The sequence below is a fragment of the Pelobates fuscus genome, chromosome 2 (genome assembly GCF_036172605.1).
Source record: "Pelobates fuscus isolate aPelFus1 chromosome 2, aPelFus1.pri, whole genome shotgun sequence".
Classification (NCBI taxonomy): Eukaryota; Metazoa; Chordata; class Amphibia; order Anura; family Pelobatidae; genus Pelobates; species Pelobates fuscus.
In genome coordinates, this window is record NC_086318.1 from 28,193,571 (window position 1) to 28,219,775 (window position 26,205).

The 26,205-nt window shown below is 42.3% G+C and overlaps 1 protein-coding gene across 2 annotated transcripts in view; it reads right to left on the reverse strand.

Annotated features, from left to right (window-relative positions):
• Positions 1-26,205, reverse strand: part of LOC134586495 (astacin-like metalloendopeptidase) — a 95,904-nt gene that overhangs the window by 24,748 nt on the left and 44,951 nt on the right. For both annotated transcript variants that reach the window (XM_063442038.1, XM_063442039.1), the window contains exons 4-9: positions 14,024-14,164; positions 13,813-13,930; positions 8,796-8,974; positions 5,638-5,719; positions 5,411-5,535; positions 1,892-2,013 (exon numbers count right to left, since the gene is read on the reverse strand). In XM_063442038.1, the coding sequence (XP_063298108.1) occupies positions 1,892-2,013; positions 5,411-5,535; positions 5,638-5,719; positions 8,796-8,974; positions 13,813-13,930; positions 14,024-14,164 (767 nt within the window). The remainder of the gene's footprint in view (positions 1-1,891; positions 2,014-5,410; positions 5,536-5,637; positions 5,720-8,795; positions 8,975-13,812; positions 13,931-14,023; positions 14,165-26,205) is intronic.

Here is a 26,205-nt window from a genome sequence, read left to right on the forward strand (position 1 = left end):
CACATACAATACAATAAGCTTTCCCTTTTACTTAGGAAATAATTGAGTAAAGCACTATATTAAACTCAATTATCTCCAAACACAAAAAATATAAATTTCTAAAAAGTCCAAAATTATCCCAAAACACATAGTATCCCCACAAATGTCACATCCCCTGATAGCCCTGATCAGTTCAGGGGTTCAGAAATTCCATAGAAGTCATTTATTTCACCGACCGCAAGCATTGCCCAATGCCTAAAACAGTTCCAGAGAATCAGGGCTTGCGGTCGGTCTAGTTCAGTAGTTTGAAAACGAACAAACTACTGAGCAGAGTCAATAGTCTTACCCAGGAGCCTGTTCCCTTCATCCAAATGATCTCACAGAACAGTGCCTTTCTAAGTTGAATAGAATCAAACGCAGACGATGATGGAAGTTCAGCGGTGTTCGGGAGTTTCTGTATCCGATTTTTGCTCCAAGAGATTCATGCCCAAACACCGCTGCCTGCAATCCTGCGAACAAGATGGCCGCCACCTCGTGGTTGTCTATTGGAATTGCGGCCAACCAGATGAATAATTGCAGTGAGAAACGTTTCAAGTTGTTAATAGGTGTTAACAAGCTCAAGGGTGGTCTCTGGTTCGTACAGTTGTTTGGTAAACTAACCATAAAATTCCAATTGCACGAACAGAGACTTTTACATTACTTTACACAGGGTCCATAGTCTGTGGGCAGGAGGCTGACAAGCAGGCTCCTCCAAAAGCTTGTGGCAAACTCAGGTAAAAATAATTTGTCTCAATGATAAAAGCCAGTACAACAACTATGAGAGCCAATGGAATATTCTTCTAGATACCAACCAATTTAGTGCATGTCTGGCACTAATTTATTTATTTTTCATAATTATAGCAGGCTGTAGTGGTTATGGTGCTGTGCATGCACCTAACACGTTTTGTTTGGTATAGGCATCTTGTGGTCACTAATAGAGTTTTGGATTCTTGCTGTATTAAGACTATTTGAAAATACCAATGAATACAGATTTCAATTAAAGGAACACTATAGGGTCAGGAACCCAAACATGTATTCCTCACTATAGTGTTAAACCATCCATCTAGCCCTTGTGGCCCCCTCTTGCCTCTCTAAATATAGTACAATCTTACTTGTATTCAAGTCTGGAGCTGCTGGCTCTGACCCTGTTTCCCTTTGAACTGAATCTGTCTCCTGACATCATCAAATGTGGTGGTCTGAGCTAATCACAATGCTTCACCATAGGATTGGCTGAGACTGTCAAGGAGGCAGATCCCAGCACAAGTCAAACATGGCCCTGGCCAATCAGCATCTCATCATAGAGATGAATTGAATCAATGCATCTCCATGAGGAACGTTTAGTTCACCCAGGAAGCACATCTAACATCCATCTGTCTTTTTTTTTCTGAAAAGACAGTGTTTACTGCAAAAAGCCTGAAGGTTAGGATTCTACTCTCCAGAACAAATACAATAAGCTGTAGTTGTTCTGGTGACTTTAGTATCCCTTTAAAGTGTTCCATTTAAGAGGCTTTCCCTGTATCACTCATTGTCTTGTATCAATTGCTTTTCTCAATGTCATGTCTTCTTTTCTTAAATTAAATGCAAAACAGAGATATCCTAGAATTCTACATTTGTTTCAGAGAGGTATTTTCTGGTGAAGTGATTTTTAATAATTCATTATCAGCCCTTTTATATACTAAACATGTTTTAAGGTTTTAATGTGTTTTAACATTTCAACTAGGAAGCAATTTGGCATTTAATCATCATGGCTTTAATAAGGTATCTTTCATAATTCTCATCCGAATGCCTAATAATTGGAATGTCCACGATTCGGAGATCAAAACACTAATTGTGACTGGGAACATTGAAATTATCCAATACGTTTTATATTAACCTTTTGGGATGAAAGGTACGGAGTTTGAAAAATCCAGACACAGGTTTTATCATTTCCAAAGGTGATGTCGTCAGATGAGAAAGAGCCAGAAGTAACCACTGTAAATTTTGTCCGACAGAGATCTAAAAAACAGAAAATGTGGATTTTATTTGAAAAACTGATATAAATGTCATATTGTCAGAATTTCACTATTAACCTCTTCCCGCCGGATAATGGAACCCGTCCGCATGGTTAATTTTATTTTATTAATTAATTTAAATATATTAAAATTATATATTTTGCTAGCTGGGGGGTTGGAAGTTAGTGGGGAATTGGGGAATTTAGTGGTAAGCTAGCAAGGGGTTAATGTTAAAAAACGTTTAAAAAAGTTTTAAAATGTTACAAAAAATGTTTAATATCGTTTTTAAAAAAAAAAAAAAAAATCCCACCCACCTTTACACAGTCCTAATAAAAATGAACCTATTCCCTGCCAGTTCATCACTACCTACAGTGATCAAAATACAGATCACAGTATTATACTGTGATCTAATTTTTTTTTTAACGCCTAAGGGTTAATTTGTATTTTTTTTAACCCTCAGGGGTTCAATTAATTTAATTTATTAAAGTTAAAAAAAGTTATGGGAAATTGGGGAATTTATGGTTAGTGCTGATTATTGCTGGTTAGGGGTTAACGGTAAAAAAAAAGGTTTATACAAATGTTAAATCTGTAAAAAATGTTTTAAGAAAGTTTAGGAAAGTTTAAAAAAATCAATAAGCAAACAAAAGTTTAAAAACTAGTTTTAAAAAGTAAAAAATGTTTTAAAAAGTAAAAAAAATACATTTAAAAATGCTCATTACCACTACACCTGTTGCCGGGTCTCCCACGGCCATAAGAGCCCACTACCAAGACTAGGCACCGGATACGAATGAATGCTGTTCCTGGACTCTATGATGGATGCTAAAACACTGATCCAGTCCTACACACACTGAAACAAATGGTACCCACAGACTCACACACACTAGGACATACATGGCAGCCATCCAGCACAAATAGAAGACAGATCAACACATACATGCAACACAGGTCACATTCAAGACAGACACACACTGCTGCAGAAATCTACAATACACACAAGCCGTGACAAACCCACCCGAGATCCACTAAACAGACCCATCCAGGGAAAGGAAGGCAGCCAACCCCACAGACTTCCACACACTCCATGGTGGCGCCCGAGGCAGACCAGGCCAGAGTTATACAATCCTGCCCAAACGACACACTAGAGACCACACACTCAGATGACCACAGCTTGTACATCTTTAACTATGTTGCACAAAAGTCTGAGAAACAGACTGCTCCAATAGATCAACATGAAAATCATAGCGATGAATAGAGCGGGAGCATTACATGCGTAAATACCTAACCGTTAAGCCTGTACTTACAAGACATCTAATCCAAATGACAGCAGTGTCAATAGACCTTAATGCTGACTTTACACTAGTTTATAGCTGACACAGAGGTTCCACTTGTGATTATCATACTTTACAATATAAAATGTGCACTGTTATTCTCTGCCTAACGCATGTTCATAAATGTTGAATTAACGGGCAAGCAACTGCTGTTGGGGCATTGCATGCGTATTTGTTTTTCTGCAAGCACAATATTTAATTTATTTTTTTAATGCAACATATATGTAAAAATGCAATTTTTTTCTCCCCCTCACCACAAACATTGACATAAATTGGTGAAGAAATAGTGACAAGTTAAGGCACAATATACACTATATAAGATACTCTGGGTTTTTCTGCTTTATCAAATGAAAGCCCTTTGTGAGGTTATTTTAACAGTCACACTGTTAAGGCCTGTCAAATCCATTTATGAAAATTCTAACTATAGAAACTGAAATAGTCTTGTCTCTTATATGGCATTGTAGCTTTACAGAAAAGTGACAAAGGCATGCAATGAGGGCATCGTTATACTCAGCAGATGTAGCTGAACACAATATGGGGTTCTGTGCAGGAATAGCACACACCAGCTTTACGAAATACACATTACAAAAATCTTGTTATATGTGTATATACCAAAATAAGGAAAATACACAATTTTACTCCAATATTTAGCAGAGATTGGAGATGAAATAGCTATGTAAAAAGTGTCAAACTAACCTTAGGTAAACAGCCTGTGATGTCTACTTTATATAAATATATACTTTTGTGTGGCATTTTTTTTCTGTGATGGCTACAAAAACTACAAGACAAACATACTAACTTCTAAAATTGTTGCACATTGAAAATGTATTTTAGTCCTTGTATTTTTTGACTTGTAACTTTCAAAATAAGCTGAAATCCTATACATATGATATACTCTATTATTATTATTATTATTGCCATTTATATAGCGCCAACAGATTCCGTAGCGCTTTACAATATTTTGAGAGGGGGGGGGGGATGTAACAATAAATAAGACAATTACAAGAAAACTTACAGGAATAATAGGTTGAAGAGGACCATGCTCAAATGAGCTTACAGTCTATAGGAAGTAGGGTATTAGAAACATTAGGATAGGAAATAAATCAAGACACATAAATTAATTTATTTTGAATTACTTTTTCTAAACATTTAATTTTTTTTTTTTTTTTGGCATTTCTTTTATAATTAATGAGAATGTGACATCAAATCAAAGCCCTGTTTGCCCTCTTAAAAAACAATGTATAATATGTGTTGGTGCAATAAATGACATAGATGCAAATTGCGTTTGAACACAAACAGCAAAAAGTGCAAAAATGGCTTCTGTCCTTAATCCCTTAAGGACCAAACTTCTGGAATAAAAAGGAATCATGACATGTCACACATGTCATGTGTCCTTAAGGGGTTAAAGGGAATCTCCAGTGCCAGGAAAACAATCCGTTTTCCTGGCACTGCAGGATTCCTCTCCCTCCCACCCCCCAATCACCAGTTGCTGAAGGGGTGAAAACCCCTTCAGTGACTTACCTGAGGCAGCGACATGTCACACGTCGCTGCCTGCTCCTCCCCCGCTGCTCCTCCTTCTGCCTCTGTCGGCCGGCGGGCGAGACTGATCTCGCCCACCGGCCGAGGAGATCCAATGCCGCGCATGCGCATTAGCGCACCCCATTGGAAAGCATTGAAAACGATTTTCAATGCTTTCCTATGGGGAATTGAGTGACACTGGATGTCCTCACACAGCAAAAAATCTTTGCTATGGACCAGGAACTTCCCTCTAGTGGAGGAGTTCACCCTGCAAGGTAATTATTCCAGTTTATAAAAAAAAATGCAATAAGTACAGTTGCAGGGTTAAGGGTAGTGGGAGTTGGCACCCAGACCACTCCAATGGGCAGAAGTGGTCTGGGTGCCTGGAGTGTCCATTTAAGCACAAGATAAGCTTCTGAAGTGGTGTCCTTAAACAATAGCTATTTTCACTTACCTTGGCACATAACATTACCATGTTTTCAATATAATAATGTTTCCTGAAAATTAGTTAGGTTGCCAGCTACAGAAACAGTATACTTTAAAAAAACAACTTACTGCATTTATATTGTACATTTATTTTCTTTATATCCAGATTACTCATCCACGTTGTAACTCCAATTTCCACTTTAGGGTCAGGTTTTGGGACTATAGTATCTTTACCATTAATTGTGAAAGCATCTCTGTAAAGAAAGAGGTGGCATTATATTGTTGTAAAAATGCAGGAAATGAAATAGATCATTAAAACAAAGCTCATCACATCTATAATTTAGAGCTCAACCTACCGTGGATAATGCATGATTGAGCTATAATCATACGGAAGGTCCCAATTGTTTGTAATCTTCAGTTCAAAGTTGCCAATCTTTCCTGCACAAAAATATAGGTGTAAGTCATATAAACAGTTATAATACTCATTGCAAGGAGGTTACAAGACTTAGAGATTGGTTTTGTTCTGAACTACAATTCATTAAATTGGGGCGGTCTAATCAAATTTCTGAATTCTAAATTGAAATAAACTCAGATTCACAAATTGTAAAAAAAAAAGTGCAAAAGGTGAGCTGTTATAGTTTATTTGGAATTCCATGTGCTGTGCTTGTTGCTAGTAGCCACTGCCAGTTAACATTAAAGGACCACTATAGTGCCAGGAAAACATACTTGTTTTCCTGGCACTATAGTGCCCTGAGGGTGCCCCCACCCTCAGGGTTCCACTCCCATGGCACTGAAGGGGGAGGAAGGGGTTAATCGCTTACCTCTTTTCCAGCACCGGGCTCCCTCGGCGCTGGGACTCTCCTCCCTCTTCTTCCGTCATCGGCTGAATGCCTGCGCGTTCTCAATGCATTCTCAATGCTTTCCTTGGGACGCTGTCGTCTTTTCACTGTGAAAATCACAGTGAGAAGCGAGGAAGTGCCTCTAGCGGCTGTCAATGAGACAGCCACTAGAGGCTGGATTAACCCTAGTGCAACTGCTATGTTTACAGAAAAAAGGGTTAAACCTAGCTGGACCTGGCACCCAGACCACTTCATTAAGCTGAAGTGGTCTGGGAGCCTATAGTGGTCCTTTAACTTTGTACCACTCATTTACAGTTTTAGAGTTGATTTTTTTTATTTAAGGGACACGATATGCACCATTTTCGTTTATTTTCAGGCATTCTAAAATTTTGGGGGGCTTCACAAAATTTTGCAGTCAAAATATTTTTTTTTAGAAGAAATTCTTTAGATCCAAAATGTTTTGATTTTTTTTGCTTAATCACTTCAGTCAAAGTCTGGAAGCTAATATACTAAAATCTGAATTTGATGAATACAGAGCTCGTAGTTCAATTGTATAGTTGCAGACACCAGACATACAAAGTTAAAATTATCTAATATCAACCAAACAATAAAGTACTGCACACTTTAAAAACTTACACTGTGTCATTCCAAACAAGTTGGACACAACTTAAAGGACCACTCTAGTGCCAGGAAAAAATACTTGTTTTCCTGGCACTAGAGTGCCCTGAGGGTGCCCCCACCCTCAGGGTCCCCCTCCCGCCCGGCTCTGGAAAGGGGAAAAGGGGTAAAACTTACCTTTTTCCAGCGCTGGGCGGGGAGATCTCTGCCTCTGATCCTCCTCCGTTCCGCCCCGTCGGCTGAATGCGCACGCGCGGCAAGAGCTGCACGTGCATTCAGCTGGTCGCATAGTAAAGCATTTACAATGCTTTCTTATGGACGCTTGCGTGCTCTCACTGTGATTTTCACAGTGAGAATCACGCAAGAGCCTCTAGCGGCTGTCAATGAGACAGCAACTAGAGGATTTGGGGGAAGGCTTAACCCATTAATAAACATAGCAGTTTCTCTGAAACTGCTATATTTATAAAAAAAATGGGTTAACCCTAACTGGACCTGGCACCCAGACCACTTCATTAAGCTGAAGTGGTCTGGGTGCCTAGAGTGGTCCTTTAATAATATAAAGTGTTACAAAGAGAAATGTTAAAACATTTAAAGTGACAGTGACAAACTCTGCTTTCCACAGATGTTTGCCACGGACTCCAGGAGGAGAGTGGAACTGGCAACCTGACTCATCGACTATGGGCCAGGTCAGCCACTGTAAAGACCCTGAATATTTTACTTCCCATGGTCCCCCTGGTTTGTCACTTTCCCTTCATGCGACAGGAACCGAAAGCTAGCTCCGTGACCGCCGTTTGCATGGACCAAAACCGCGAACAGTCTTCAGCTGCACTTAGCCGCGAATGCCCTGTAACTAAAATTGTCATGAAGACTTTGCGGTTCCTGGTCAGTCCACAGCGGTACTTAGTTGCAATTCTATGGAACTATTTTTGGCTGGGGGACCATGCGGCAACCTGGGCCAAGGCAACTTGGTCCAGTGTTTTACACCACTTTAAAAATGTCCAGGAGTTCACTTTTTAGAGGAAAGATCCTTGAGACTATGGGGAACAGGCGCTGTCTGAGTGCCAGGCGGAACACCCCATAGTTCGTCCGCCAGAGCCCCCTGAAAGTTGACCATCAAAAGCACTAAACTGGAACTGTTTTGGTGGCGATTCCCCTGTACTGCATTGATCTGAGTGCTATTTGGACAACTTGGGTGCTCAGATCAGGGGATGTATAATTTGTGTGGTTATTATGTATTTTTATTATGTTTTGGGGTGTATATTTTCCTGTATCTGAGAGATAATCAAATTAATGGCCTTTAGACTCCTACAGGAATTAAGGGGACGAGTTTACGTGTGGACATGAAGGCAAACTATGGATTGCGGGTGTGTATTAGGTAATGTAATTTATGCTGTGCATTGTGTATAAAAGTAGGCCACTTGGCCCTAATAAAACCTTACTACACCCTTCATCAAGTCTTGGCTGATGTTTGGGAACACAGAGCTATATCACACTTTCACTCTGCAGGACTAAGGAGACTACTCAATGGATATACTCAGCCGCAGTATAGGGGATCCGTTACAGTGACAATGTGCAAAACCTATTTAATGTGACAGTTCTCCAATACAGACTTATACATCAAATATTATATAAATCAGTCTTTTGTGGATCACTGGCACTTTAAAAGCTTTTTGCACATTTTTACTTTAAAAGTTTTAACATTTGCTCATTGTGACACTTTAACCCCTTAAGGACACATGACATGTGTGACATGTCATGATTCCCTTTTATTCCAGAAGTTTGGTCCTTAAGGGGGTTATATTAATAAGTTGTGTATATTGTATGGAATTGCACTGTGTAGGTTATTAAAGCACAGCACTGCATTTTTGGGGGGCTAATATTCAAAGTCTAGAACCTACTGGTTACAGTAAAGGTAGTCTATCGTTTAAAGCACTGTTTCCAAACCAGTCATCAGACCCACCAAAAGTCCAGGTTAAAAGCTAAATAGGGCTCCTGGCATTCTCTCAAAGCAAATTTGAACTTGTATTTTCCTGGATTTTGATTTCTTAATTTCTCACCTGGACAAATGTTTTGAGATAAGATATTTACATATTTATCCCTATCACTTCTACTCTGTTCATGGTAAAATCCCAGCGCATGAATCATTTCATGTTGGACTGTTTCGCTAGTTACGCAGCCATCTTGATTCAGGCTCGCAGTCTGTTTTCCACCAACTTTTCCAAGAACTGACCAGCACCTAAAAAAACAACCGCATACATATGTTTGTTAAATGTTAGTATATTAGATCAAAAACAATTAGTAGATTATTAACCCCTTAACCCCTTAAGGACCAAACTTCTGGAATAAAAGGGAATCATGACATGTCCCACATGTCATGTGTCCTTAAGGGGTTAAAAGGGAATCATGACATGTCCCACATGTCATGTGTCCTTAAGGGGTTAAGGACACATGACATGTGTGACATGTCATGATTCCCTTTTATTCCAGAAGTTTGGTCCTTAAGGGGTTAAACCCTTTAAGTATTCATGGCTGTAACGGATACCTTCGCTGACAGATGCTCCTAGCGCTTCTCAAGGACCATCAGCACTGCACCAGACACCATAAGCACTGCAGACTCCACGAACTGCCGTAGCTTGGTTGGGATCTCGTCGTCTCCTTGCCACCCTGGGACTCCAACCTCTGGATCCAGGAGCATGTGGGAAGGACCTCTCCTTCAAGAGAGTATAGCTGGGTCTCTCCTCCAAGAGAGTATAGCTGGGTCTCTCCTCCAGGAGAGTATAGATGTATAGCTGAAGAGAGTGCTCTTACAAGAGCTAGCAGTGAAGCTAAGGGAGTATGAAGAGCATAGCAATCCCTGTAGTGATTATAGCTGTTTCCCCCAAACACGAAACGAGGCTGCGAGTTGAGGGTCAAGTAGAACTGGTTTAATGAGCACACAGGCATTTCTTTTATACAGTTTTCCCCACAAGGTTACCACGCACGTGGACCTTGAGGAGCACAGGACACAAAGTCACAGCAGCCAATCGACACAGTATTGTACAGATAGACACTCCCAGCTAATGTATATAAACCCTCCCCTTTGCTTGTGATAAAATTACCAAACACAATGGACTAACTCAACTACCACAGGCAGAAAATATACAATTTTATCCAAAGTCCAGAAACACCCCAAAACAACAACATATCCCCACAAATCATACAACACCGGATAGACCTGATCTGGGTGAACAACATATCCAAAAATCACCCAGATCAGAGAAGGGGTTCAAAAGTTTTATGGAAGTCACATTTGACCGACTGCAAGCATGGCTTTCATGCCCAAAATAGTCCCACAGCTTTAGCTGGGTGGTCGGTCTATCTTCTTCTCTCTCCTGGAGATAATTGGCCTAAGTGGCTGTGATAAGCCAACTATCTCCAGGTACAGTAAACATCTCTAAGTCCAAAAACTGTTACAAAAAACACATAAAAATACATAACTCATATAATACAATGTTTAACCTATATGTCCAACATATCCCCAGATAGCTTTAATCTGAGCGCTCAGTATGTCTGAAAAGCACTCAGATCTCACAAATACAGTTGGATCACCATGGGGTTAAACAATAGCAAGGGCTGATGAGAGATTGAGGAGGGACAAAGCAGCCAGTTTGAACTTGTCTGGCAGTGTCCATGGGACAACGCCCTGCTGGAGAACAATAGGACAGGAAAAAGGGGGAGGGGAAGAGGCACATTTTCTCATGGATTTATAGGGGCAGAAATGTTTTAAAATACAAGAAGCCCACATAGCATTTTTAGATGGCAATACCTCCCAGGGGCCATAGTCACAGGGAAAGAGGCTGGCAAGCAGGCCTCTCCAAAAGCCAGTGGCGAAGGGCAGTTCGTCACAATGGCAATCTTTTCTGCCATTATGTTCTGGTCCATAAAGACAACACTTGCCTTCAGCACGGAATGTTCTGCTCTTTTACCTGTGATTGCATGACACAACCTTTTTTGTTAAATTAGTAATTTTTTTTTCATTTGGGAAATTAAAAAGAAAAAAAAAATGGTATGACTTTTGCTAACACTGTCATTGTTCCAAATGTTTAAAAATAAAGAAATTATTGTATGTCTAAAGCTATACTGAAGAAACAAAACATTTTGTTTAATTGAAGCATTGTACAAGAAATATAACTTAAATAATATGGCTTTGCCATGAGAAGCTACTTAACCCCTTAAGGACCAAACTTCTGGAATAAAAGGGAATCATGACATGTCACACATGTCATGTGTCCTTAAGGGGTTAAAAACTGTCTATTTCATAATCAGAAAATGTTAAAACCATCCATCTACGGAAACTGAACAAGATATGTTTTGTTCTAGATGCCAATTAATTTAGTAGAGTGGGTTAGCAGCATCGATATTCAAACAATATTAAATTTCCGTGACACAATGAAAATCTGGGACCAACTCAACAAATAATAAATTCTTATACCAGCTACTGATACTGGCTACTGGCATCAAATGATTCTTTATTATCTAGAACTAACTCAACTAAAATGGTTGCAAAGTATGACATAATTCCAAAATGTCCCACTCTACCAAAGCTGCAGAAGCCAAATGCTGATTCTGACAGTCATTCATTGTCTCTGATCACCAGCTGAGCACTCTTGGCCAGCGAATTAACGTCTGTCAAAGAATGTAAAAAATTGACATAAGCCGCACCAGCTGATGATGCTTCCAGAGACGGAGTTACACCTCAGGCAACAATCTAAAGAATGTCAGTATGTGCACAATGCTGCACTTATACAGGGCTTTTCACTAAAGTCCACACCAAATCTTATGGCTGCAATTCACACTGCAAAATCTGGACATTGTTGATATAATTCATCAATGTCTGGATATTGTCATTCAGGTCTGAAATGAGGCTGAATTTGGTCCGAATTTGAACCGGGAAAATTTCCTTCAGATGTTCCCCCAATGCACCCTTCTGGGTTTAAAGGGATGGCCCTACCGTCTCCTCCCCTGGCACCCACCCATGTCTTAATGTGAATTAGAGGGGGAACTAGTGTCCTCTCCTAGCCTCAGCCATGCCAGAAGGTGAGAGTCCTTCTAAGCTTTATAAGGGTGGGGGCACCAAGTGTCCCATCTCTCAGCACCTGCTCATGCTGATGGGTGGGGACCCTAATTAATTATAAAAAAATATGGGGGTGAACATGATCCACCCTCATATTTTACAGTACATTCATTCCCCTTTGTGACTAGGGATAATCTAGTAAAATAAATAAAGGCCTATCTAAAAAAAAAGCCACAAGAATGGTCATCACAACAACAACAAAAAATCCATCTTCACATATGGCGGACTCAGTGCAGAATGATCATTTCTAATTTTTTCTTTCTTTCTTTCTTTCTTTCTTTATAAAATATTTTACCAGGAAAGATACATTGAGATTTCTCTCGTTTTCAAGTATGTCCTGGGTCCACAAATCATTGCATTGTTACATTACGGTACAATAAGATACAAAAACAATATTAATACACAATATATACAAAATTTAACATAGAACAGGTAGGAAATATATAATCAGCCATGACAGGTGCATTCTGTTTTGATGTATGTAGAGAGGGATCTCTTAAAGGACTTTAGGCTTAGAGAAGATTTTAAATTGTGCGGGAGGTCGTTCCACAATTGCGGCGCTCTGTAGGAGAAGGAGGATCGGTCTGATTTCTTTTTGTATTGAGGTAGACTAAGTAAAGTGTTGGTAGTGGATCGGAGGTTATAGGAAGTGGGAATAGCTGGGGAGAGTATTTTGTTCAGGTAGGGTGGGAGTTTCCCAGAAAAGCTCTTAAACACAAGGCTGGAAAGATGAAGGGTGCGTCTGGATTCCAGCGACAGCCAGTTTAGTTCTTTTAGCATGTCACAATGGTGGGTCCTGTAATTACATTGTAGCACAAATCGGCAGAACGAGTTATACAATGTATTGAGTTTGCTAATGTGGGATTGCTGTGCAGATGCATATACTACATCCCCATAATCAATAATTGGCATCAGCATTTGCTGTACAATCTTTCCTTTAATGTAGGGTTTGGGCAGGATTTGTTTCTGTACAGGGCACCTTGTTTTGGATAAAGTTTAGATGCAAGTTTTTCTATGAGGAGGCCAAAAGATAGATTGGGGTTTAACAACATACCCCCGTATTTGTAAGAGTGGACTGGGGTCAGTGAGCTATTTGAATTTGTTTTGATGGATAGGTGGGAATTGTGTAATTTGTGTAATTTAGGTACTGTTCCAAAGATCATTGTGACAGTTTTGTCAGTGTTTAGGAAGAGTTTGTTTTTTGCAATCCACTTTTCTACCTCTGTAAACTGGTCTTAGAGCACAGCTTCAAGCTGTGGTAGACTGGATTTGATAATGGGGAAAGCCCTTTTATAAGCTTACCACCCTATGACAGATATCACTAAGCGAAGCGTGAGAACATTTCCCATGCTTTGCAATATGACCATGAGTGGTCTGATTGGTTGGTTAGTTAACATACCAATCAGATAGCTCTTACAGCCAAGTCTCACAGAAGTAAGACTTGGTTAGAGCCACCACATAATTAACCCTCATGCTTCTGAGGGTTTTTAACTATTTGCCTGTGACTGCTAGCACTGCCAATGGGCAAATAGGACTTTGAATGATCAATTCACTCGCACATAGAAAGTGAATGAGCATCTGGCTGGATGTATTCAGTTTATCATCACCCCCCTGTGGTTATTGATAAATCTGCAATTCCGGTTCTGTAGATTAGTTCAGATGTGGAAATCACTGATTTTCCAAACTCACCTGAACTAATGTTACAGAATCGCTGAGACAACAGCCTAATCCTGACTGCATTTGGCTTTAGTAAATCTGAGAATTGCCAATACAGTCAGAATGCACCATGATCACTTCAAAAGGCTGTCGGATAACATACTTTTATGATCCATTTATTCAGACTATGAATATTCATTATTTAGTGAAATAGGTCATGTGACCTTAAAAAACTCTTGTTAAACTATATAGTTTGTCTTCTTATCTTACCAAATAGGACTTTCCTTCCTTTGATTTCAACTTACCCAGTTGCAGATTCTATGCTGATATAATCATTTTCTGTCGTTTTTTCAACAAACTTCACACAGGTGAGGAGTTCAAACAGACCGAGAGCTGCTTTAATTATTGACTTTTCTTTCTCCGCTGAGAATAGAAGGGAGAAGTGAATTCCTGATATTAATTTGAAAAAAAGCAGCAACAAAACTCGCAAGTTGTTAACTAATGGGAATAGCTTACTGTATATACTGGCAATCGTATAAGGCAGAAGAACTGTCCCAGTTTGGGATTTTGGCCAGAAGCAATTTGAACAGACCATGGCACCACGAGAAGGTGCAGGGCGAGGTGCGATGTCACCTTCAAGTAGTTGGTCAATGATGCCTGAAATTAAACATTGTTGATTAGTTATATAACTCAAACCAACTACAGTCTACTGTAAAACTTGAACCCACCTAAATTCTATTTTTACATTACATGAATCTGTACAAATTGGGACAGTTTAGCTGAGGTACCCAGTGCTCTCAGCATATCACTGCAACTATTTCTTGCTCAGTAACAACTTCAAAGGCTGTAGTGATTCTACTGCTTACAGTTACAGTATAAATAAGAGTCCTTGCACCATACTGATTTAAAACACACCTAAACAAGACTAGAGGTGTAATTGCCCTTCTTTTTTCCCCAGTTTACAAATACAGCGTTGGAGACTTTAATTGAAATTTAGTATCATGTAGTGTCATACTTTGCAAAATGTTATAATAAAAAATATATTAGTTATCAAAAAACAATATATCAAAAAATATAAAAAAAAATTTCTAATGAATTCAATGTTTATTGAGAAAATTTCCATAGTACGGGTGTACATATTTCAATGAGCCCTGTTATCGCTACATTCAGAAAAGCAACAACATCAACACAACTAAAAGGTTCAACAGGAATAGTGCTGTACCGAACGGTTTGCTGGCGAATAGTTCCTGGCGAACATAGCGTGATCGCGATCACCACGGCGGGCGAACATATGCGCGGTTCGATCTGCCCCCTATTCGTCATCATTGAGTAAACTTTGACCCTGTGCCTCACAGTCAGCAAACACATTCCAGGCAATCAGCAGCAGACCCTCCCTTCCAGACCCTCCCACCTCCTGTACAGCATCCATATTAGATTCATTCTGAAGCTGCATTCTTAGTGAGAGGAGGGAACGTGTAGCTGCTGCTGATTTGATAGGGAAATGGATATTGTATTCAGTGTCCACTACAGTCCTGAAGGACTCATCTGATCTCATCTGAAGGACAGCACCCCAAAAAGCCCTTTTTAGGGCTAGAACATCAGTCTGCTTTTTTTTTCCTGTGTAATCTAATTGCAGTTGCCTGCCTGACAGCTTCTGTGTCAGGCTCACAGTGGATACTGTGCCCACTTGCCCAGTGCCACCACACATATCTGGTGTCACAATAGCTTGCATTTAAAAACAAAAACATTTTTTTCACTGTAATAGATTGAATAGCAGTTATTTGTCTGCAAGCGTCTGTGTGTCAGGCCTACAGCGTCTACTCTGCCAACCTCTGCCAGTGCACATTGCCACGCATATCTGGTGTCACAATAGCATGCATTTAAAAACAGAAAAGTTTTTGACTGTAATCTAATAGCAGTCGGTGTCCTTCAAGCGGGTGTCAGGACTTCAGCGTGTACTCTGCCAACCTCTGCCAGTGGACATTGCCACTCATATCTGGTGTCACAATAGTCACATTTGGTGACTATTCACTCATATCTGGTGTCACATTTAAAAACAAAAAAGGTTTTTACTGTAATCTTATAGCAGTCAGTGTCCTTCAAGCGGGTGTCAGGCCTTCAGTGTGCAATCTGCCAACCTCTGCCACTGCACTTTGCCACTCATATCTGGTGTCAGAATAGCGTGCCTTTAAAAAGAAAATATATTTTTCACTGTTATAGATTGAATAGCAGTTAGTTGTCTTCAAGCGGGTGTGTCAGGCCTACAGCGTGTACTCTGCCAACCTCTGCCAGTGCACTTTGCCACTCATATCTGGTGTCACAATAGCATGCCTTTAGAAAGAAATAAAGTTTTGGACTGTAAGCTAATAGCAGTCAGTGTCCTTCAAGCGGGTGTCAGGCCTTCAGCATGTACTCTGCCAACCTCTGCCAGTGCACTTTGCCACTCATATCTGCTGTCACAATAGCGTGCCTTTAAAAAGAAAAAATGTTTTGGACTGTAAGCTAATAGCAGTCAGTGTCCTTCAAGCGGGTGTCAGGCCTACAGCGTGTACTCTGCCAACCTCTGCCAGTGCACTTTGCCACTTATGTCTAGTGTCACAATAGCATGCCATTAAAAAGAAAAAAGTTTTGGACCGTAAGCTAATAGCAGTCAGTGTCCTTCAAGCGGGTGTCAGGCCTTTAGCGTGTACTCTGCCAACCTCTGCCAGTGCACATTGCCACTCATATCTTGTGTCACAATAGCGTGCATTTAAAAACAAAATATTTTTTTCACTGTTATAGATTGAATAGCAGTTAGTTGTCTTCAAGCGGGTGTGTCAGGCCTTCAGTGTGTACTCTGCCAACCTCTGCCAGTGCACATTGCCACTCATATCTGGAGTCACAATAGCTTGCATTTTAAAACAGAAACGTTTTTGACTGTAATCTAATAGCAGTCGGTGTCCTTCAAGCGGGTGTCAGGCCTTCAGCGTGTACTCTGCCAACCTCTGCCAGTGCACATTGCCACTCATATCTGGTGTCACAATAGTCACATTTGGTGACTATTCACTCATATCTGGTGTCACATTTAAAAACAAAAAAGGTTTTTACTGTAATCTTATAGCAGTCAGTGTCCTTCATGCGGGTGTCAGGCCTTCAGCATGTACTCTGCCAACCTCTGCCATTGCACTTCTCCACTCATATCTGTTGTCACAATAGCGTGCCTTTAAAAAGAAAATATTTTTTTCACTGTAATCTAATAGCAGTCGGTGTCCTTCAAGCGGGTGTCAGGCCTTCAGCGTGTACTCTGCCAACCTCTGCCAGTGCACATTGCCACTCATATCTGGTGTCACAATAGCTTGCATTTAAAAACAGAAAAGTTTTTCACTGTAATCTAATATCAGTCGGTGTCATTCAAGCGGGTGTCAGGCCTTCAGCGTGTACTCTGCCAACCTCTTCCAGTGCACATTGCCACTCATATCTGGTGTCACAATAGTCACATTTGGTGACTATTCACTCATATCTGGTGTCACATTTAAAAACAAAAAAAAGGTTTTGACTGTAATCTAATAGCAGTCAGTGTCCTTCAAGCGGGTGTCAGGCCTTCAGTGTGCACTCTGCCAACCTCTGCCACTGCACTTTGCCACTCATATCTGGTGTCACAATAGCGTGCCTTTAAAAGAAAATATTTTTTTCACTGATATAGATTGAATAGCAGTTAGTTGTCTTCAAGCGGGTGTATCAGGCCTACAGCGTGTACTCTGCCAACCTCTGCCAGTGCACTTTGCCACTCATATCTGGTGTCACAATAGCGTGCCTTTAGAAAGAAATAAAGTTTTGGACTGTAAGCTAATAGCAGTCAGTGTCCTTCAAGCGGGTGTCAGGCCTTCAGCATGTACTCTGCCAACCTCTGCCAGTGCACTTTGCCACTCATATCTGCTGTCACAATAGCGTGCCTTTAAAAAGAAAAAAATTTTGGACTGTAAGCTAATAGCAGTCAGTGTCCTTCAAGCGGGTGTCAGGCCTACAGCGTGTACTCTGCCAACCTCTGCCAGTGCACTTTGCCACTTATGTCTAGTGTCACAATAGCATGCCTTTAAAAAGAAAAAAGTTTTTGACCGTAAGCTAATAGCAGTCAGTGTCCTTCAAGCGGGTGTCAGGCCTTTAGCGTGTACTCTGCCAACCTCTGCCAGTGCACATTGCCACTCATATCTTGTGTCACAATAGCGTGCATTTAAAAACAAAATGTTTTTTTCACTGTTATAGATTGAATAGCAGTTAGTTGTCTTCAAGCGGGTGTGTCAGGCCTTCAGTGTGTACTCTGCCAACCTCTGCCAGTGCACATTGCCACTCATATCTTGTGTCACAATAGCGTGCATTTAAAAACAAAATATTTTTTTCACTGTTATAGATTGAATAGCAGTTAGTTGTCTTCAAGCGGGTGTGTCAGGCCTACAGCGTGTACTCTGCCAACCTCTGCCAGTGCACTTTGCCACTCATATCTGGTGTCACAATAGCATGCCTTTAGAAAGAAATAAAGTTTTGGACTGTAAGCTAAAAGCAGTCAGTGTCCTTCAAGCGGGTGTCAGGCCTTCAGCATGTACTCTGCCAACCTCTGCCAGTGCACTTTGCCACTCATATCTGCTGTCACAATAGCGTGCCTTTAAAAAGAAAAAATGTTTTGGACTGTAAGCTAATAGCAGTCAGTGTCCTTCAAGCGGGTGTCAGGCCTACAGCGTGTACTCTGCCAACCTCTGCCAGTGCACTTTGCCACTTATGTCTAGTGTCACAATAGCATGCCTTTAAAAAGAAAAAAGTTTTGGACCGTAAGCTAATAGCAGTCAGTGTCCTTCAAGCGGGTGTCAGGCCTTTAGCGTGTACTCTGCCAACCTCTGCCAGTGCACATTGCCACTCATATCTTGTGTCACAATAGCGTGCATTTAAAAACAAAATATTTTTTTCACTGTTATAGATTGAATAGCAGTTAGTTGTCTTCAAGCGAGTGTGTCAGGCCTTCAGTGTGTACTCTGCCAACCTCTGCCAGTGCACATTGCCACTCATATTTGGTGTCACAATAGCTTGCATTTTAAATTAGAAACGTTTTTGACTGTAATCTAATAGCAGTCGGTGTCCTTCAAGCGGGTGTCAGGCCTTCAGCGTGTACTCTGCCAACCTCTGCCAGTGCACATTGCCACTCATATCTGGTGTCACAATAGTCACATTTGGTGACTATTAACTCATATCTGGTGTCACATTTAAAAACAAAAAAAGGTTTTGACTGTAATCTTATAGCAGTCAGTGTCCTTCAAGCGGGTGTCAGGCCTTCAGTGTGCACTCTGCCAACCTCTGCCACTGCACTTTGCCACTCATATCTGGTGTCACAATAGCGTGCCTTTAAAAGAAAATATTTTTTTCACTGTTATAGATTGAATAGCAGTTAGTTGTCTTCAAGCGGGTGTATCAGGCCTACAGCGTGTACTCTGCCAACCTCTGCCAGTGCACTTTGCCACTCATATCTGGTGTCACAATAGCGTGCCTTTAGAAAGAAATAAAGTTTTGGACTGTAAGCTAATAGCAGTCAGTGTCCTTCAAGCGGGTGTCAGGCCTTCAGCATGTACTCTGCCAACCTCTGCCAGTGCACTTTGCCACTCATATCTGCTGTCACAATAGCGTGCCTTTAAAAAGAAAAAATGTTTTGGACTGTAAGCTAATAGCAGTCAGTGTCCTTCAAGCGGGTGTCAGGCCTTCAGCGTGTACTCTGCAACCTCTGCCACTGCACTTTGCCAATCTTATCTGGTGTCACAGTAGCTTGCACGCATAGTACCACTAATCCCCCAAAATGACAGGCAGAGGCAGGCCACCCCGCAGGGGCTGTCGTGGTCGTGGTGCTGTGATTCCCTTTTGCCCTAGAATAATGCCCAGTTTTCACAGGCCACGTACCCTGAACTTGAAAAGTTCTGAGGACATAGTTGAATGGCTAACACAGGACACCCAATCTTTTACAGCTTCCGCTCGGAACCTAGACACACCATCCTCCTCCAGCTTAGCTTCGGGCACCTCTCAAGCTACCACTCACCCGCCTGCCGCCACCACCAACTCTAGCACCACAGCTGCTACACTTTATCTGTCAGAGGAGTTATTTACACATCCGTTTGAAGAAATGAGTGATGCGCAAACATTATTGCCAGAGGATGTAGATAACAGGGATATGTCTCAGTCAGGCAGCATAACACACATGGACGTACGGTGTGATGATGTTGATGTTGATGTTGATGCTGCTTCCTTTGCTGAGTTGTCAGATACAAGTGAAGCAGTTGATGATGACGATGCGTCCCTGGATGTAATGTGGGTGCCCGCTCGGCAAGAAGAAGAACAGGGCGAAAGTTCAGATGGGGAGACAGAGAGGAGGAAGAGGAGAGGAGTTGGATGCAGGGGGAGGTCATCGCAAGGAGCTAGTGGCACAGTCAGACAGCATGCATCGGCATCCGGGGTCAGCCCGACAGCACGCCAATCAACGCATGCTATTGCCACCACCAGAATGCCCTCATTGCAGAGCTCAGCAGTGTGGAATTTTTTTGGGGTGTCTGCCTCTGACAACAGCGATGCCATTTGCAACCTGTGCCAAAAGAAACTGAGTCGTGGGAAGTCCAACACCCACCTAGGTACAACTGCTTTGCGTAGGCACATGATCGCACATCACAAACGCCTATGGGATCAACACATGAGTACAAGCAGCACAAAAAATCAAAGCCACCATCCTCATCCCAGTCCAGCATCTTCAGCCCCGTCAACCACTGCTGTCCTCCCTGCCCCCTCTCAACCATCCGCCACTCCATCTCTCGCCTTGAGCAGTTCCTGCTCATCTGTCCACAGTCAGGTGTCTGTCAAGGACATGTTTGAGCGTAAGAAGCCAATGTCAGAAAGTCACCCCCTTGCCCGGCGTCTGACAGCTGGCTTGTCTGAACTATTAGCCCGCCAGCTTTTACCATACAAGCTGGTGGAGTCTGAGGCATTCAAAAAATTTGTAGCTATTGGGACACTGCAGTGGAAGGTACCCGGGCAAAATTTCTTTTCACAAAAGGCAATCCCCAACCTGTACTCGATTGTGCAAAAGGAAGTAATGGCATGTCTGTCACACAGTGTTGGGGCAAGGGTCCATCTGACCACTGATACCTGGTCTGCAAAGCATGGTCAGGGCAGGTATATCATCTACACAGCACATTGGGTAAACCTGCTGACGGCTGACAAGCGTGGAATGCGTGGCTCTGCAGAGGAGTTGGTGACACCGCCACGACTTGCAGGCAGGCCTGCTGCCACCTCCTCTACTCCTCCTACTCCATCCTCTTCCATAACCTCCTCGGCTGAGTCCTCTTCTGCTGCTGCGTCTTGCTCCGCATCAACGGCACCCCCCCCAGCTCCCCAGGTACTATTTCACATCCCGGATACGGCAGTGTCACGCCGTCTTGGGTTTGACTTGCATGAAAGCAGAGAGTCACACCGGACCAGCACTCCTGTCCGCCCTGAACGCACAGGTGGAAAAGTGGCTGACTCCGCACCAACTGGAGATCGGCAAAGTGGTTTGTGACAATGGAACAAATTTGTTGGCGGCATTGAAGTTGGGCAAGTTGACACATGTGCCGTGCATGGCACATGTGTGTAATCTGATCGTACAATACTTTGTGCATAAGTACACAGGCTTACAGGACGTCCTGAAGCAGGCCAGGAAGGTGTGTGGCCATTTCACGCGTTCCTACATGGCCATGGCGCACTTTGCAGATATCCAGAGGTGAAACAACATGCCAGTGAGGCGCTTGATTTGCGACAGCCCGACGCGTTGGAATTCAACACTTCTAATGTTCATCCGCCTGCTCCAACAAGAAAAAGCCGTTAATGAATATTTGTATGACTGGGGTGCTAGGACAGCCTCTGGGGAGCTGGGAAGTTTTTTGACATGTTACTGGACGCTCATGCGCAATGCCTGTAGGGTCATGCGTCCTTTTAAGGAGTTGAAAAACCTAGTCAGTTGCACCAAAGGCACCATCAGAGACATCATACCATTTGCTTTCTTCCTGGAGCGTGCCCTGTGAAGAGTGCTGGGTCAGGCTGTAGATGAGCGTGAAGAGGAAGAGGAAGAGTTGTGGTCACCATCACCACCAGAAACAGCCTTATCAGCATTGCTTGCTGGACCTGCGGCAACGCTGGAAGAGGATTGTGAGGAAGAGGAGTCAGAGGAGGAATGTGGCTTTGAGGAGGAGGAGGAAGACCAACCACAACAGGCATCCCAGGGTGCTCGTTGTCACCTATTTGGTACCCGTGGTGTTGTATGTGGCTGGGGGGAAGAACATCCCTTCATTGAGATCACTGAGGAGGAGGAACGGGAAATGAGTAGCTTGGCATCCAACCTTGTGCAAATCAGGGTCTTGCATGCTGTCGTGCCTGTTGAGGGACCCTCGTATAAAAAGGGTGAAGGAGAACGACCTGTACTGGGTGCCCATGCTACTAGACCCCCGGTATAAGCAGAAAGTGGCTGAAATGTTACCAAATTACAACAAGTTGGAAAGGATGCAGCATTTTCAAAATAAATTAAAAAGTATGCTTTACACAGCGTATAAGGGTGATGTCACAGCACAACGGGAATCTAACAGGGGAAGAGGTGAAAGTCATCCTCCTCCTCCCACCACCACGCCGGCAAGGACAGGACACTTTACAGACGTGTTGTTGATGGAGTACATGCAGAGCTTTTTAAGTCCTACGCATCGCCACAGCCCTTCGGGATCCACCCTCAGAGAACGACTCGACCGACAGGTAGCAGACTACCTCGCCTTAACTGCAGATATCGACACTCTGAGGACCGATGAACCCCTTCACTACTGGGTGTGCAGGCTTGACCTGTGGCCTGAGCTATCCCAATTTGCAATAGAACTTCTGGCCTGCCCCGCTTCAAGTGTCCTGTCAGAAAGGACCTTCAGTGCAGCAGGAGGTATTGTCACTGAGAAGAGAAGTCGCCTAGCTCAAAAAAGTCTAGATTACCTCACCTTTATTAAGATGAATGAGGGATGGATCCATTCATTCGACTAAAAAAGGCCTGATGAGATGAGCTGCCTTGGGCTAAAAATGGTCCACATGCTGCTGTATTTTAGCTCTGAATGCCGGTTGACTTGCGTGACTTATTTGCCACCAACTAGGGTTCAAGCCGCAATGTTTTAGGGCACTTTCTGCCTGGGAAACAAACATCAATTTTTATGGCCGCTGCTACAGCAGCGACTGCAACAATACCTAATTTTTCAGGCATGTGTACATGCCTAATTTTTCGGGCCTCTGGTGCTGCACTGTGGCTTCAAAAACCAAACCAAAAAGAAAAGGAACATAACAGGGATTAAACTGATAGGAATAGTACTACTTAACACACCACTCCCATCTGGTGGCACATTAGATTGCACGCGCAGTGCCCCAAATTTGAAGTAGGAGGACCGACCAAGCATCTTTTTCCATCTCCCAGTTCCTAAAATCGATGCCATATACACGTCCCCTGATAGGGCGCCAGTTCGTTATTCTCTTGGGCGCCAGCTCGTTATTCTCTTTTTCACTTCACTAGGGACACTTTACTGCACTATGGGTGCTTAGACCTACTCTTTGTCTTGCACAGTGTTATTCCTTGCCAGCATCTGTGATGGGAAATCAGGCAGTCATCTAAACATTTAGATTGAGCTTTAGCTTAGAACACCCTTGAAGGTGTTTAAGGAGATTAGGGCTAGTTTAGAGGATTCTTCTTAGACATCTCTGAGTCTTTATAGCCCTTCTACCTATCCAGAATTTCTGGAAACTAGCTAAGAGAAAGGGTGGCTGTGTGTCTGTGATACACTTAACTTTATATCACCTTATTGACACTTTTTATGACAGCATCACTCCTGTCTCCATACTCTCTGCCTATACCCATCTATTTAGAGGGACTTTCCTTGCCCTGGCAATATTATATAATAGGTAATAGTATTACCATAATTACACAATTAGCCACTATAGGGGAATGAGTATAGCATCCCTTTGTTATTTATAAATGATACAATAAAGACTTTTGTCCATTACTCAATTTACTGTATTAGGAAGCATTACTCTTCTTTCCCTTTCTCCTTCTATTATACACCTATGCTCACTAGGATTTGTAGGTATCACTTTATTATAGTTGTCTAACCTTTTCCTATGCCAGTTTTAGATCTCCTTCTTGGGAGATTTTTTCTTTTTTCAGTTTATCAGCATACCTGGTTACAAGCCCTCGGTGGGGCTGGCACCACCACCTGACCACATTTCCTCGTTTCTTCCACTCATACCACTTTTTCCATCTTTGAAGGGGTTTGGCAAAACAAGGAAATAGTCCTCTACTCGTAACAGGGATTAAACTGATAAGAATAGTAATACTTAACACACCTTATAATAACGCAGAGAGAGGCAACGCAGAGAGAGGAGTCTGAAGAAGAGGAGTCAGAGGAGGAAGGTGGCTTTGAGGAGGTGGAAGACCAAACACAGCAGGCGTCCCAGGGGGCTTGTTGTCACCTTTCGGGGACCCTTTGTGTTGTACGTGGCTGGTTGGAGGAAGAGACCTTCAATGACATCAGTGAGGACAAGGAACGGGACATGGCTAGCTTGGTATCCAACCTTGTGCAAATGGGGAGTTTGCGGTTGTGGAAATGGACTGATTGCATTTTTTTGTGGTGCGTAAAACGTGGAGTTTGGTCTGTCACTATGAAGGGGGCGTAACACTTACACTACCTGATCGATACAACATCATACAGTAGGTCCCCCCCACATTATTTTTATAGCCCCCACCCACCGCTCTTGGGTGGGGGCGGGGGGAGGACAGTAGGTCCCCCCATTGTGATTTATGGCCCCCACCCACCGCGCAGGGGTGGTGGCAAGGGGGGAGGACAGTAGGTCCCCCCCCTTATCCTTATTTACTGAATATTCCCCTGTATAGCAATGTTTTGCATTTAGTGAATATTCCCTATTCTGCTCTGTGTCAGTGTGTATCAGGGTCCCTGAGGACAGGTGTCAATCCAAATCTGCCAAGTGGCCCTATGTAGGGGGAACAGTCCCTATTCTGCTCTGTGTAAGTGTGTATCAGGGTCCCTGAGGACAGGTGTCAATCCATATCTGCCAAGTGACCCGATGTTTGGGGAACAGTCCCTATTCTGCTCTGTGTCAGTGTGTATCAGGGTCTCTGAGGACAGGTGTCAATCCATATCTGCAAAGTGACCCTATGTAGAGGGAACAGTCCCTATTCTGCTCTGTGTCAGTGTGTATCATGGTCTCTGAGGACAGGTGTCAATCCATACCTGCCTAGTGACTCTATGTAGAAGGAACAGTCCCTATTCTGCTCTGTGTCAGTGTGTATCAGGGTCTCTGAGGACAGGTGTCAATCCAAATCTGCCAAGTGACCCTATGTAGGGGGATCAGTCCCTATTCTGCTCTGTGTCAGTGTGTATCAGGGTCTCTGAGGACAGGTGTCAATCCATATGTCAAGGTGTCAATATGTCATATGTCAGGTGTCAATCCATATCCATTGTGATTTAGAAATGTTAGGTGATTTATGCCCTTTATGGATTAAAACTAGACTCTGCATCAACTGTGTAATTTTCCAAGGGAGTTTTGCCATGGATCCCCCTCTGGCATGCCACAGTCCAGGTGTTAGTCCCCTTGAAACAACTTTTCCATCACTATTGTGACCAGAAAGAGTCACTGTGGGTTTTAAAATTTGCCTGCCCATTGAAGTCTTTGGCGGTTCGCCCAGTTCGCCGGTTCGCGAACGTTTGCGGAAGTTCGCGTTCGCCGTTTGCGATAAATAATATAATAATTTCAAGGGGTTATTTTCAAATGGGTTAAGCTCGTTTTTTTATAAGCATATAAAATTAAGCTTTTGTGGTTAGAGATTTTTGATACTCAGTTTGAGCTATGCCCAACCGCTTCTCACCCTAGCATTTTTCATTAAAGGGAAATACTGCGGTTACAGCGCAATTGTAAACATTCTTATTTTCTGGGTGCTAATCTGCTAAATAGTAAATTTGGGCCCTGCACTTCATATCTGAGAGTCAAATAGAAGCGTCAAATACTGCGGTTACAACACAGTTGTAAAAATTCTAATTGTTTTGGTGCTAAACTGCTAAATAGTACATTTTGGGGCGTGCACTACATATCTGAGAGTCAAATAGAAGCGTCTAATACTGCGTTTACAGTGCAATTGTAAACATTCTAATTGTTTTGGTGCTAATCTGCTAAATAGTACATTTTGTGGCCTGCTCTTCATATCTGAGAGTCAAATAGAAGCGTCTAATAATGTGCTTACAGCGCAGTGGTAAACATTCTTATTTTTTGGGTGATAATCTGCTCAATAGTAAATTTGGGCCCTGCACTTCATATCTGAGAGTCACATAGAAGCGTCAAATAGTGCGGTTACAGCGCAAATGTAAATATTCTTATTTTCTGGGTGCTAATCTGCTAAATAGTAAATTTGGGCCCTGCTCTTCATATCTGAGAGTCAAATAGAAGCGTCAAATACTGCGGTTTAAAGCGCAGTTGTAAAAATTTGAATTGTTTTGGTGCTAAACTGCTAAATAGTATATTTGGGGCGTGCTCTTCATATCTGAGAGTCAAATAGAACCGTCAAAAATTGTGCTTGCATTGCAGTTGTAAAAATTCTAATTCTTTAGGTGCTAAAAAGTCAATTTGGTGCC